Raw genomic sequence first — 15,025 nt, 5'->3', positions numbered from 1 at the left:
CCCTTCCTCCTCTCTTTACTGCCCCCTGCCATTCTACCCTTCCTCCTCTCTTTACTGCCCCCTGCCATTCTACCCTTCCTCCTCTCTTTACTGCCCCCTGCCATTCTACCCTTCCTCCTCTCTTTACTGCCCCCTGCCATTCTACCCTTCCTCCTCTCTACGGTGCTTGTCACCTGGCCCCTCCCTCTGTCGCCCTGTCCCCCCTCCTGCTCTCTACTGTCCCTCAGACTGCGCCCCCCCCGTCTCAGTCAACTTGCCCCTCCCCTTCCTGTCTCAATCACCCCTGGCCTATGGTTGTCACCTGTCCGGGATTTGAATAACATGTCCGGGTCTCAGTCCACCTGAAACCTGGACACATTATTCAGACAGGAATGTGGCTGGGAACAGGGCCTGACAGGAGGGTGAGGGGCACTATGTGCACCGCATTACTATTCTCTTTGGAGTGCCCAAAAGGTGTCTCAGGTCTGTTATAATCCTATAGTGTATACTAAAACATTCTCACCCCCCTCTCAGTCACCTTGCCCCTCCCCCTATGACTCTCCTTTATTGCCCCACCACCCCCTAAACTTCCCCTGTCACTCTGTCTCTCTTACTATGGACGGGAACGTTGAGTAGATCGGACAGGTCGGGGTAGGCTCTGTCCTCCTGTAGCAGGCGATCTACTATCCTCCCGGCCCCCTCCAGAATCTCCTGCATGGCGGCGGCCGGGGCGCCGGGGGCTCCGCTGGGCATGGCGCTGGGCGGAGGGGCCGGACGGTGTCTATTGATTTCAAAACAGCACGAGACCCGCGCAAAGCACACACAGGGGGAAGCGCTGCGCCCTCTGATGACGTCACTCTGCAGCGCCCGGCATGAGGGAAAGGGCGGGCAAACGTCAGCCTATCAGTACGAACTGTTCTCAAGATTCCCCGCTGTCGCGTCCAATGACGTGAGAGATGTAGAGAGCTAAATTGGCCATATTGGGTGAGGGCAAAGTATTAACGCCTCACTAAGGGTGAATGTAGCCAGCCGCGTAAGTGATAGTGGTCTTGTGATTAGTTCAGGAACAGGTTGGGATAACTACAAAAGTGTGTTTGTACAATAATGTGAAGGGTAGGGATCAGAATGAAAAGTACTGGCGGGGATTGTCCCTTGTCAGGAGCCGTACTTGTAGCAGGAAGTGAGTACAGGGGGCGGGGACTGAAGTGTAAAGTGGGCGGGGACTGGAGAGTGTTGGATGCTGGAGAGTGGATCTGGTACACAGCAACAGGTATGGGATGGGGGAATCATCCTAAGAGTGATAGGGTACAGCACAGCCAATCAGATGTCCGCACCTCTGTCTCCTCCTGAGCCTCTCCTCTTCCTAGTTGGAACCCCCCTGAGGTCAGGAGAAGCTGCTGCTGGGAATGGGGGGCAGGGATACATCAATCACAGGAACACAGCCCCTTTCTAGAAAGACTTCTTTATAAAATGGGGGTTCCCCATGCAAATATCCTGTGATCATAGAGCAGAACTAAACCCAGACATTCACCGGTCCCCACAACGGTTATATTCGAAGCATGCCATGGTTGGTGACGGTAACAGTTGCTTGTGCTCTCACCTGAACTGTCAAGCCATCAAAAATGTCCGGTGTCATCCCTGAGCACATGTGCAGCGCCATGGCAATGGCAGACCGAACGGGGGCCAAGATGGCGGCTTCCTTGGTTGGGGGGGGGTTAATTCTGCTTTGAAGCTGAATGCCAGGAAACCTAAAAAGCCTGCCTTTGCCTTGTAGTCGGGCTGTGTTTGGACCGCAAGAGTTAAAATGCATCTGAGCCTCTGGCATTTGTCACAGTGAGGAGGGGCAGAGTGACAGGGGCAGTAGAATGTGATCAGTTATGATGCCAGTCATTTGATGGATTGGCAGTTTAAGTGAAACTTTGTTCAGAAAATTATGTCCTGCTAGATCTCTTCAGGCTGGCCCCCCTTTTGCAGGTATAGCTATGTAAAACATAAAGGATGAGCTCCAGTCTCCTGAGAATAAATAAACTAAAAGTCAGCAGCTGCAAAACTTGTAGCTGCTAACATGTAAAAACAAAATGGCCACTCCCCTGTCCCATAATCCAGCAGTGTGCTCACCCCCCCCCCCCCCCCAATTTCACTGACTGTCCTATTTCCTTGGCACTAGAATCTTAACTATGGGCACCCGGCTGTGACCGTGTGCATCTTCACAGCCAGGTGCCCACTGCACATGGTGGATGGTCAAGCAGTGTTCTGGAAGCTATCACATGTATGTCTCAGAAGACTGATGGGGGGTGGGGGGAGCTGACCATTTTGCCTGTCGTTCTTTGAACCACGGGTGAAGTTTTAGGAAAAGCTCACATTATAAATATAGAACCGTGAAGCAAAATAAGGGTCAGTACCCATCAATGCAGCCTAATCAGTGCTCATCTGCAGCCTCACCATTGCCATCAGTGCAGCCTGATCCATGCCCATCTGCAGCCTTGGAGGGGGGTGGGACCAGTGCCAACGTTTTACATACAGGAGAATCTCCTGTTTACTTGCCAGCCTCTTTAATACAAAGTCCCACCTCCTATCATAGACAGAACAGTCATCCAATGCCAGCCTAGGAGACGACTTCCTATTACAGAGGCCACCGAGTAAACGGGAGATTCATCTGTATGTAATCTGACAACACTCATCCTGCCCCCCTCTGTGTTTAAAAGGTTAAGAAGAACTGGTCTGTACTGTTTAAAATCCAGTAATGCACTGTTTCACGCTACTCTGCACATGCTCAGTTGTTTTCCATTTTTAATCACTGAAGAAATCCCTAAAGTGGAATTAAATCGTCCTATCCTTTACAGCCGAGGAAGCTGCTTCTGTTTGATCTGCAACTGCCAGAGTGCTGCATATGTGATCAGTTATGACACCAGCCATTTGATGGTTTGACAGTTTGTTTGAGGACACAAGAAAATGTGACAGTTAGCAATCCTGGCATTCTACGAGTCAAACAGTTTTTTTTCCAAACTATTAAATCTATGAGTTTAGTTCTGCTTTATGATTTACTGCTATTCAAGGGCTCTGGGCTTCAGAAAAATGGCAGCCTCCAACCCTTCTATAATTTTCAGCCAAGGAAGCTGCCATCTTGGCCTCTGTTTGCTCTTCAACTACCATGGTGCTGCCCATGTGATCAGTTATGACCCCAGCCATTTCATAGTTTGACAGTTTGTTTGAGAATGCAACTAATGCAACAGTTCCATTCCTAATGCTGGCCATACACAATATGAAAAATCTGTGAAATTCGGTCATTTAGACAGTTTGTTTGTTTTTCAGCCAGTTAATGGGCACAAATCTGTAATCAGTTGGGATTTTTTTGAGCCAAAAAAATGAAGGACACGTTGGGAAATTTTCTGCAGAACCAAAGATAAATTGAAAGGTTAATGTGTTTCCTGTCCAGTGTTTGCACTAGGTATGTGAAAAAATGAACAAAAAATTGATTCATTTATCTCCACGATTTATCGGTCATTACATGATGGCACTATCGTTTGCTCTCATCATGGCCGAATGTTTGTTTTTCGAAAATGGGTTTGAGCGATTTTTTTCATGTAGTGTATGGCCAGCATAACATGTCCTGGGAATGTAACTGTTTTTAAGCTGTTAAATCGATGGGTTTAGTTTCAATTTAAAGCAAAACTGAACCCACCAGTTCAACTGTTTCCCAAAATAGTGACATTGAAGGCATTCATACACAAAAAAAACAAAAAGGGTGCAAAGGCTTAAAGCCTAGCACATGTGATGAGAACATTTAGACAAAAAATAATTGGTACACAGCGTTCAAAATCTGATCACGATCGTTCATTCAAAAATATCCCAAAGGGCCGGATGGGCTACCGATTGAAGTTTATAAAAATTTTGGCGAGATACTGCTTCCTGAACTCCTGGAGATGTTAAGAGGAGCATATGGGGAGGGTAAATTGCCACCATCAATGATGGAGGCGGTTATAACCCTGTTGTACAAAGAAGGAAAGGACGCCCTAGATGTTGCAGCGTATGGACCAATTTCTCTCCTGTGTACCGATACAAAGATACTGGCCAAGGTATTAGCGATTAGGCTTAATCGAGTTATAGCAAGTTTGGTCCATATGGACCAAACAGGGTTTATAGCCAATAGGTCAACTAGTATAAATATTAGAAGAGCCTTTTTGAATTTGCAGATCCCAATGGATAACGATACTCCGGGTGCAGTAGTGGCATTGGATGTAAGGAAAGCATTTGATAGCGTAGAATGGGGATACATATGGAAAGTCTTGGAGAAATTTGGCCTGGGTCCTTCCTTCATAGGCTGGATTAGGATGCTATACGATAAACCTAGTGCGAGACTAAAAATTAATAACGAGTTATCCGGGAAAATAGAGCTGGGGAGAGGGACGAGGCAGGGGTGCCCACTATCACCCCTGCTCTTTGCGTTGGCTATAGAGCCCTTGGCATGTGCAATTAGAGCAAACCGGGAGATAGTCGGTTTTGTAAGAAAAACTGGAGAGGAAAAAATCTCACTCTATGCAGATGATATCCTATTGTTTCTGGGGGATGTGAGGTACTCACTACCAAGGGCAATGGGATTGGTGCAAGGGTTTGGAGGCTTCACAGGGCTGGAGATTAATTGGGAAAAGTCAGAATGTCTTCCTCTGGACCCAACTGGTCAGCAAACGGCCCTGGGAACCCCCCAAATGCCAACAGTGGATAAGTTGAAATACCTCGGAGTAACCTTGACAAGGGACCCTAAGCAATTTATAAGTTGTAACTTAGTCCCATTGCTGGTTAAGTTTAAACAAAAAATTGCTATATGGAAGCGAATGCCTCTCTCGGTGGCTGGCAGATGTAATTTGATAAAAATGATATGGATGCCCCAACTTTTATACATATTGCATAATGCTCCAATATGGATTAATAAAAGTTGGTTTAATAAAATCGAGATGTTGTTCAGGGAGTTAATATGGAAGGGAGGACAGGCCAGATTGAGATTGCGGATGCTCCAGCTACCGGGAGAGGAAGGAGGATTCGCAGTCCCTTATCCGGAGTGCTATTTTTGGGCGTCCCAATTACAACAGTTAGGGGGGATTAATGAGATGAACGGAGGAACTCCAAATGGGAGATTAGTATTAACAGGCTCCCCACATAGCACGCTGATTGAGACCTTGGAAGCGGACTCATTCCAGTGTAGATGCCCTACAGTAAAAATGATGTTAAAGCTATGGGATATAGTCAAAAAAAAATGGGATATAGTGAAATAACAAAGTATACACCTCTCTGGAACAATAAGAAGCTACAGGAAATATGGCGGGTTGGGAAAAATTTTAGAATGGGAAAAATGCGGTATCGTAAGGCTTAGCCACCTATACGGCGGCAGGGGTATCAAATCTTTCGATCAACTGCAAAAAGAATTTAAGATATCACAAAACTCATTCTATGCTTATATACAAGTGAGGCACGCCTTAAAGACCCAGTTTGGAAACATATCACTAACATGGGAAGAACTGCCCTTGCTATATCCAGTAGCACAAGTAGGATCCACCAAAGGATTAATATCTAAATTCTATGTCCTGCTGGGTGAACAGATTAATTGTGAGAGGAAAGGGAGGGTCGAGAAGGGCAAATGGGAGCAAGACTTAGGTAATATAACACGAGCACAGTGGAAAAATATCCTAGCGGCATGCCCAAAGGTCTCGGTTTCTCCTCCCCATAGGATCTCCCACCTGATGGTAATTAATAGAGCATACTATACTCCCCAGAAATTATTTAGATTCGGTAAGAGAACAGATGACTGTTGCCCCAGGTGTGGGGGGTCAGGGAATTTAATGCATATGCTCTGGAAATGTCCCAAATTATTTAGATACTGGGAAGGAGTGGTAGAGACAATAAGTAGGGCCTTTGGGACTGTGATAGAATTAAATCCCATAGTGTGTATCTTAGGATATAGAAATGAGGAAGTAGAAAGAAAGGGAGTAACAACGGTAATTCTAAAATGCCTATTCCAAGCCAGAAGAATGATCACTAGGAGATGGCAATCAAATCTAGCCCCCACAGTAGAGGATTGGATGAGTGCTGTAAACGAATACCTATGTAAGGAGAGAGCAGTATATGCAAAACGAAATAACTTAAAAGAGTTTAACAGAAATTGGAGAGAGTGGATAGAAGAGATGCATACCCCAGTTTAAACCACGATAGGAAAAGGAAGAAGAGAGGGGGAGGGGGGATGGGTATTGGGAGGGAGCAGGGTAGAGTACCGTATATACTCGAGTATAGGCCGACCCGAATATAAGCCGAGGCCCCCAATTTACCCCCAAAAAACTGGCAAACTTATTGACTCGTGTATAAGCCGAGGGTGAGACATGCCTGTCCATCCCTGTGTGTGTGTCCGTCCATCCCTGTGTGTCCGTCCATCCCTGTGTGTCCGTCCATCCATCCCTGTGTGTGTGTGTGTCCATCCATCCATCCATCCCTGTGTGTGTGTGTCTCCATCCATCCATCCATCCATCCCTGTGTGTGTGTGTCTCCATCCATCCATCCCTGTGTGTGTGTGTCTCCATCCATCCATCCATCCCTGTGTGTGTGTGTATCCATCCATCCCTGTGTGTGTGTGTGTCTCCATCCATCCGTGTGTGTGTGTGTGTCCAGCCTACCTGTGTCCCGAGCCTTTGTCCCGAGCCTCCGTCCCGTGCCTTGCCTCCGTCCCGTGTCGTGCCTTGCCTTGCCTCCGTCCCGTCCCGTGCCGTGCCTTGCCTTGCCTCCGTCCCGTGCCCTCTTCGTCGGCGCCTCGGCGGCCATTGTAAAATTCAAAAGCCGCGCCTCCGCCTTCGCCTGTGATAGGCGGAACACTGAATTTCCCAGCAGCCTGTGTTCCGCCTATCACGGACATCGTATCATCCTCGTCCGTAGTACGAGGATGATACGATGTCCGTGATAGGCGAAACACAGGCTGCTGGGAAATTCAGTGTTCCGCCTATCACAGGCGAAGGCGGAGCCGGAGGCGCGGCTTTTGAATTATAGAATGGCCGCTGTCTGTCTGCTCGACACGCTGATCGAGCGGGCAGACAGCGATGACTCGAGTATAAGCCGAGGGGGGCACTTTCAGCCTCAAAAAAGAGGCTGAAAATCTCGGCTTATACTCGAGTATATACGGTATATTAAAGGTATGGGAAGCATTATAACATATTTACGACACATTGTAGGATAAAGGCACAAACATATATATTGGGGGGGAGGGGAGGGGGGGGGTTGTATCGATAGAAAGGGTGGGAGGGAGGGGGGGGGGTTATATCAATAGGAAAAATGTAGGAATTGTAAAAACAGTCGAGGAAGGATAATGGGGGTTATGGTATTGTCTAGATATTGTTTATTTATTTTGTTAATTATATGTGAAGTATGGATGTATTTTTATGTCCCCCCCCCTTCCTAGAACCTTAAAACTCAGACTCCTGAATGGAAGGAATAGGTATTGAAATCTTGGCAACGTTATTTTAAAATGTCTGTATATTGTGAAAATTTAATAAAGATTAATATTAAAAAAAAAAAAAATAAATAAATATCCCAAAGGACATCCACACAAAAATGTTCTCGTATAACAATAGAACGAACGATTTGTATTAGTATGGTATTTTGTAAGAAAAATGCTCAGAAATGAAAGAATACAATACATTACATCACTTCTGAAGTTGTATCGTGATGTACGAGAATAACCTGTTCACACTGTCGGACTTTCCGATGGAAAATGTGCGATCGGATTGTGTTGTTGGAAATTCCGATAGTGTGTGGGCTCCATCTGACTTTTTCTGTCAGAAATTTCTGACACACAAAGTTTGAGAGCTGGATCTAAAATTTTCCGACGACAAAATCCGATCGTTACAAATCCAACACACAAAGTGCCACGCATGCTCAGAATAAATGACGAGATGAAAGCTATTGGCTACTGGCCCGTTTATAGTCCCGACGTACTTGTTTTACGTCACCTCGTTCTGAACGATCGGATTTCCCGACAACTTTGTGCAACTGTGTGTATGCAAGACAAGTGTGGACCAAAATCCACCGGAAAAAAATCAGACAGATTTTGTCATCGGAATGTCTGACCGTGTGTACAGGACATTGGTTGCAAAAAAAAAAAAAAAAAAATGGACGATCATTTGCCCAATGTTCTTATCATGTGTATGAGGCTTAAAGTGACGCTAAAGTTACATTTAAAAAAATTAATAAATGAGTAACAAACATATCATACTTGCCTCCACTGTGCAGCTCGTTTTGCACAGAGTGGCCCCAACTGACAGGTGTTTCACTTTAATGCATCCTATGCATTAAGGTGAAAAAACACAAAGGTTTACAACCCCTTTAAGTGTAGCTAACATTAAAAAACAAAAATCTGTCAAATCAGCACTGGGGACATAACTTATGTGTCCCTTGTGCTGATTTCTCTTCTATAAGTAGAAGAGACTCTCCTCTCCAACGCCCTCTTCCACCTCCATAATCTTCCGGTGCAGTTAAAGTGGTTGTAAAGCAACTGATCCCAATTCCTGCCAAACCCCTCTGTAATAATAAGATATACTACACAGTGTCTGTGTTTTTTGAAAATTTGTCAGCTAAATACCTTTTCTTTCACATTGCCGATGTGCAATCATGTGACCGCCTGCCGCTCTCCTTCCCCGGTCTAAGGACTACAGTGGGAGAGGCTGAGATTTCCCACTGACGTCAACCATGCGGTCACATGACCGCACATCGACTATGTGAAGAAAGGTATTTAGCCGCTAAGATTTCCTAAAACATACACTGTGTAGTATATCTTATTACAGAGGGGCTGGCAGGAATTGGAATCATTAAATTTGTTGCCGCAAAGAATCATAGCGGGAGGGGAGGGGTGTTTTTTTTTCCATCAGCTCAAAGGTAAACCTCTCAATCATCTACTTTTCTTCCATTTATTGATCCTGTTGGTAAACTTCTCTGGGTTTGCCATTGTGAAAAAATACGTTAAACTGTGTATTTACATGTACTGCCTCTCTGCCTTGTACTCACATTTCTAATGCCCTGGTAAGAAACTAGTCTGCCTATGTCAGTGATGGCGAACCTTGGCACCCCAGATGTTTTAGAATTACATTTCCCATGAAGCTCAACTACACTGCAGAGTGTATGAGCATCATGGGAAATGTAGTTCCAAAACATCTGGGGTGCCAAGGTTCGCCATCACCGGCCTATGTACTGCTATAGTTACTCCCATAGCTACTCTAAAAGTACTATTTTAATTCTAATGTGGTAACTAGGTAAATGTGTAATAAACTTTATTGCACCAAGTAAAATCAGAACAGTTATTGGGAAGGATGCTGAGTCTCTTTTTGTGCCTGTTCCCTAGTGCAGACACCATGCTCCAGCAATGACAGCTCTGTGCTCCCTGTATCTCCTCAATCTTCTATTGCCATCTTCTCCTTTTTTCTTCTGCCAAGTTTTGCCTCTCTTCCCATATTTGGCAGCCATGAATGATGCAATGCCTGCACACCCGTGTTGGAGTGATATAGTCTACGGACCCGGTTCAGTTCTCTGTGTCTTACAGATGTTGGAGTGTACATTGAATTGCATTTGAGCTGCAGGAAAAGTACAGAACAAAACAATTGCTAGACCATATGGGGCAAGGTTTTTGGAAGAAGAGACAGGCAGAGTCTCTTGGCCAAAATGTTTTACTTCCTAGCAATTTTTATATTTAGCCTTGGATCACACATCTGTGGTGTAGTAATGTGAGCTCCAAACTCAAAAGTAGCCTATTCATACGACTGTGCTGCAAAATGCACCAACAAAGGTGCATGCTGGTTCCAAGAGCCTCTCCTGCGTTTAGGATTTTTAGCCATCTTGATTGGAGTTCCACTTTAAATAAATGCATTCCTATATTTTATCTGTCTCGATTTCAGAAGTCAAGTCAAATCAAGTCTATACTATACTATACTAGTGCAAGATATAAGCTTTAAAATAAACTACATAGAAGGATATGTGTCATTTAGGCAGTTAAAAATAGGAAAAAAATATGAGCTGCACTCCAATGAGCTCTTCTTGTAGTATTTTTAATAATCAGTGGATTGACAGCATACAATTTATCCAGTTGTTTCACAATACTAATTGTTGTTCTCTCTCTTTTTTTAATTTTTTTTATTGTAGTTGCCATAATGGACGAACCTGAAGATTGCAATGTTGCTGCCACAATGGGCTTCTCTGGGTTCGGTTAGTGTTTGTAGATTGTTGTCGTCCTAATATGTTTTATTTCTATTATTATTATTATTATTATTATTATTATTATTATTATTTATACAGGATTTATATAGCAGTTTGTGCAGAGCTTTACAACATGAGGGCAGAAAGTACAGTTTGAATACTGGAGGAATTAGAGGGCCCTACTCTTTAGAGCTTACAGTCTAGAAGGGATGGCCAAGTAATTCAAAAGGTATTAGCTGTGGGTGATGAGCTAATGGAAAACATAAAAGTACAGTTATTAGATGTGGGTAGGATAGAATTCTCTGAAGATAAAAGTTTTAAGGGATTGCCTAAAAGTGGATTGAGTAGGAGATAGACAGATTGGGGTAAGGAGTTCCAGAAGATGGGAGAGGCTCCGGAGAATTCCTGGAGGTGAGCATGGGAGGAGGTCTTGGGAGTAAGGAAGAGAAAAATTTGATATTTCGAGACAACGTCAGTGATGTAGCTGGGGGCAGAGTTGTGGATGGCTTTGTAAGCTTTTGTTAGTATTTTGAATTTAACTCGCTGGGTGAGTGGCAGCCAATGGGGGGACTGGCAGAGAGGGGTAGTAGAAGCTGAGCGGTTGGTAAGGTGGATGAGCCGAACCTGGCAGCAGCATTCATGATGGACTGAAGGGGGGATATCCTATGTAAAGTTAAGTCAATGAGGAGGAAGTTGCAGATGTGAGGTGGGAGTTGACCAGAGAGTCAATTAGAAGCTTTGTGGTGTCATTGGTAAGGAAGGGGCGTATTCTGGTGATGTTGAGGCGGCAAGCTTTGGTAAGTGGATGTGGGGCAGAAAGGAGAGAATATAATATTTACGCACTTTTGTGTGTGTTGTAGAGCTGCACAATTCTGCCCAAAATGAGAATCACAATTTGTTTTTTGCTTAAAAAAGATCACGATTCTCACAACATACAATCTTCCACATTATACAAAAATAATTGGGCTAACTTTACTGGTTAGTTGTTTGTTTTTTTGTTTTATTAATTAAAATAATTTTGACCAAAAAAAACTGCATTTGAATGACTGGTGCGCAGATACAGTGTGACATAAAATATTGCAACAACCACCATTTTATTATTTTATTCTCTAGGCTACTAAAAAAAAAAATATATATAATGTTGGTGGTTCTAAGTAATTTTCTAGCAAAAAAAAAAAAAAAAAGTGATTTTAACTAGAAACCAACAAATGTCAGAAAAAAGTTTATTGTTTAAGTGGATACATTTTTTCCTCATTTACACACAAAGTCTATTACATTGACAAATTGTTACAATGTTTATACTTGGTTCCACTGCTAAAGAATGTTGTGATTCTTGTCAGACTGCCCGTTTTTTATTTTTTTCCTCTTCCTTTCTTTTGATTGATGTGGCTTCAGAAGAGCAGAGAGAATTATTTGCATAGCAAGAATCCTGAAACACTTTTGTCCAGATCACAATGTGGAAAAAAATAATAAAAAATCACGATAACGATTCTTGGCAAAGCGCCCTGAAAGAGTCGCTCCATTCACTCCAGTGTGAAAGCCTGCCTAGTGACAGTGTCACTGATCTCTGCTCCCTGTGATCGGGAGCAGAGATCAGTGATGTCACACGCAGCCACGCCCCCCCACAGTTAGAACCACTCCCCCAGGGCACTTTTAACCCATACACCGCCCCCTAGTGGTTAATCCCTTCACTGCCAGTGTCATTTACACAGGAATCTGTGCATTTGTATAGCACTGATTGCTGTATAAATGACTGCTCCCAAAAATGTGTCAAAAATGTCCGATGTGTCTGCCATAATGTCACAGTAATGATAAAAATCGCAAATCGCCGCCATTACTAGTAGAAAAAAAAATTTATTGATAAAATGAATAAAAATGCCATAAAACTATCCCCTATTTTGTAAATGCTATAACTGTTCCGCAAACCAATCAATAAACTTATTGTGATTTTTTTTTTTTTTTTTTTTTTTTGGGGGGGATCTTTATTTAGCAAAATGTAAAAAAGAATGCATTTTTTTTTCCAAAATTGTCACTCTTTTTGTTTATAGCGCAAAAAATAAAAATCGCAGGGGTGATGAAATACCACCAAAATAAAGCTCTATTTGTGGGGGGGAAAAAAGGACATCAATGTTGTTTGGTAGCCACGTCGCATGACCACGCAAATGTCCGTTAAAGTGACGGAGGGCTGAATCTCAAAAAGTGCTCTGGTCAGGAAGGAGGCAAATTCTTCCGGGGCTGAAGTGGTTAATAAAACAATGGCATTGCTAAGATACACACTGGTGCAATGTTCTTTCTAATATAGGCATTTTCTGAAGCTTTGATTCTCTCCTCTTAGGAAGGAAAGCTCGGACGTTTGACTTAGAAGCCATGTTTGAACAAACTCGTAGAACTGCTGTGGAGAGAAGTAAAAAAACATTTGGTGAGTTCTCGCTCGTCTCATGTATCTTCATTAGTGCTCGTTATTGGCGTTTGGAGTCTACAGTCCTATTCTGTAAATCTAATGTGGTAACCTGTAAAGGCTTTTAAAAAAAAAAAATTTATGTAGTTTGTCGCCGCTGCACGGTTTTGCATAATTTTCTAGCATGTCATGTTTGGTATCTCTGTACCTGACATGAGATCATCTTTTATATTTTATCAAACATTTGGGAAATATAGTTTTGTGCATTCAAATTCAAAAAGGTGTTTTTTTGTTTTTTTAAATTGTGTTTGAAAAATCAGTGTGCAAATACTTGGTTGGGAAAAAAAATAAAAAATTCAACACCCACCGTTTTTAATCTGTAGGGCCTCTGCTTTAAAAAAGTATTTTTTGGGGGGTTTAAAGTAATTTTTCTAGCAAAAAAATAAAATTATGTTTTCATGTAAACAAAAAGTGTCAGGGCTTTGTCGTCAATAGGTTAGAAGAGTGGGTGATGTGTGGCATAAGATTCTAATGTTGGGCATAAAATGGGGGGTCATTTGGGGGGGTTTTGTGCTATCTTTGCATTTCATGGCCTCCGAAACTGTGATAGGTAGTGAGGAGTGAAATCAAAAATTTACGCCTTTAGAAAGATGGTGCTTGGTGTTCGGGGGCCTGTACATGGCTAGACTGCCAAAAAGTCTCTCACATGAGGTATCCCCATACTCCTATATACTCATATGCACATATACCCATATATAATATTATTATTATTATTTTTTTGTCACTTGTGATAAAATTAAATATTCAATGGGGTCAACATGCCTCTCGGCAAATTCCTTGGGGTGTCTACTTTCCAAAAAGGGTAATTGGGGGGGGGGTGTACTGCCCGGCTATGTTAGAACCTCAAGAAAATTGATCACACCTGATGTACTGATGGCCTATCTCATTTCTTGCGACCCGAACAAGTCAGGAAAGTACAAATACCCCCAAAATTACCCCTTTTTTGAAAGTAGACATTCCAAGGTATTTACTAAGATGCATGGTGAGGTTTTTGATGTCGTCATCTTTTTCCCACAATTCTTTGCAAAATGAAGATTTTTTTTTTTTCTCACAAAATTTTCAATGTAATAGGTTATTTCTCTCACATGGCATGTGTATACCAAAAAATGACACCCCAAAATACGTTCTACTACTCCTCCTGAGTATAACGATACCAAATGTGTGAGACTTTTACACAGCCTGACCACATACAGAGGCCCAATACTGAAATAGCACCATCAGGCGTTCTAGGAGCATAAATTACACATCTTATTTCTCAACCACCTATTACAGTTTTGAAGGCCCTGGAGCACCAGAACAATGGAAATGCCCACAAAGTGACCCCATTTTGGAAAGCTAACACCCCAACGTATAATCTATGAGGCATAATGAGTCGTTTGAATGGTTCATTTTTTTTCCAGAAGTTTTGGGAAAATGTGGAAAAAAATGAAAACGCATTTTTTTTACGCAAAGTTGTCCATTTATAAGATATTTCCAACACATAGCATGTACATAGCAAAAATGACACCCCAAAATACGTTCTACTACTCCTCCTGAGTATAACGATACCAAATGTGTGAGACTTTTACACAGCCTGACCACATACAGAGGCCCAATATTGAAATGGCACCATCAGGCGTTCTAGGAGCATAAATTACACATCTTATTTCTCAACCACCTATTACAGTTTTGAAGGCCCTGGAGCACCAGGACAATGGAAATGCCCACAAAGTGACCCCACGTGGCACTGACGACACGTGGCACTGGAGGCAGATGGCACTGGAGGCAGATGGCACTGGAGGCAGATGGGCCTGGCAGATGTCGCTGGCAGATGGGGCTGGGGCTGGCACTGGCAGATGGTGCTGGCTATTTGCTCTGGCTAATTGCTCTGGCAAATGGGGCTGGCAGATGGCACTGCGGCTGGCAGGTGGCACTGGCAGGGGGCACTGGGGCTGACGGATGGCACTGGGGCTGACGGATGGCACTGGGGCTGACGGATGGCGCTGGCAGGTGGCACTGGCGCTGGCAGGTGGCACTGGCAGGTGGCACTGGCACTGGGGCTGGCGGCACTGGGGCTGACGGCACTGGGGCTGGCAGGTGGCACTGGCAGGTGGCAGGTGGCACTAGCAAGTGGCACTGGCGGCACTGGTGGTGGCACTGGCAGGTGGCACTGGCGGCACTGGCACTGGGGCTGACGGATGGCACTGACGGATGGCACTGGCGCTGGCAGGTGGCACTGGCAGGTGGCACTGGCGGCACTGACGGCACTGGGGCTGACGGCACTGGGGCTGATGGATGGCACTGGCAGGTGGCACTGGCAGGTGGCACTGGTGCTGGCAGGTGGCACTGGCAGGTGGCACTGGGGCTGACGGCACTGGCGGCACTGGGGCT

General features: G+C 44.0%; 2 protein-coding genes across 2 annotated transcripts in view; one reads left to right on the top strand and one right to left on the bottom strand.

Moving 5' to 3' along the window:
* NUP155 (nucleoporin 155) overlaps positions 1 to 846 on the bottom strand; it is an 88,004-nt gene extending 87,158 nt beyond the window's left edge. The window contains exon 1 of the mRNA XM_077462836.1: positions 594 to 846. Within this exon, the coding sequence (XP_077318962.1) occupies positions 594 to 732 (139 nt within the window). The 5' untranslated portion in view covers positions 733 to 846. The remainder of the gene's footprint in view (positions 1 to 593) is intronic.
* Positions 847 to 1,179: 333 nt separating this feature from the next.
* Positions 1,180 to 15,025, top strand: part of WDR70 (WD repeat domain 70) — a 436,397-nt gene continuing 422,551 nt past the window's right edge. The window contains exons 1-3 of the mRNA XM_077462835.1: positions 1,180 to 1,249; positions 10,144 to 10,206; positions 12,533 to 12,616. Coding sequence (XP_077318961.1) covers positions 10,152 to 10,206; positions 12,533 to 12,616 — 139 coding nt within the window. The 5' untranslated portion in view covers positions 1,180 to 1,249; positions 10,144 to 10,151. The remainder of the gene's footprint in view (positions 1,250 to 10,143; positions 10,207 to 12,532; positions 12,617 to 15,025) is intronic.

This window comes from Lithobates pipiens, unplaced genomic scaffold (assembly GCF_037356315.1).
Source record: "Lithobates pipiens isolate NorthernLeopardFrog02 unplaced genomic scaffold, aLitPip1_a1.2 Scaffold_3, whole genome shotgun sequence".
Classification (NCBI taxonomy): Eukaryota; Metazoa; Chordata; class Amphibia; order Anura; family Ranidae; genus Lithobates; species Lithobates pipiens.
Note: the sequence above shows the minus strand (reverse complement) of the source record. Positions and strands in the feature narration are given on the sequence as shown.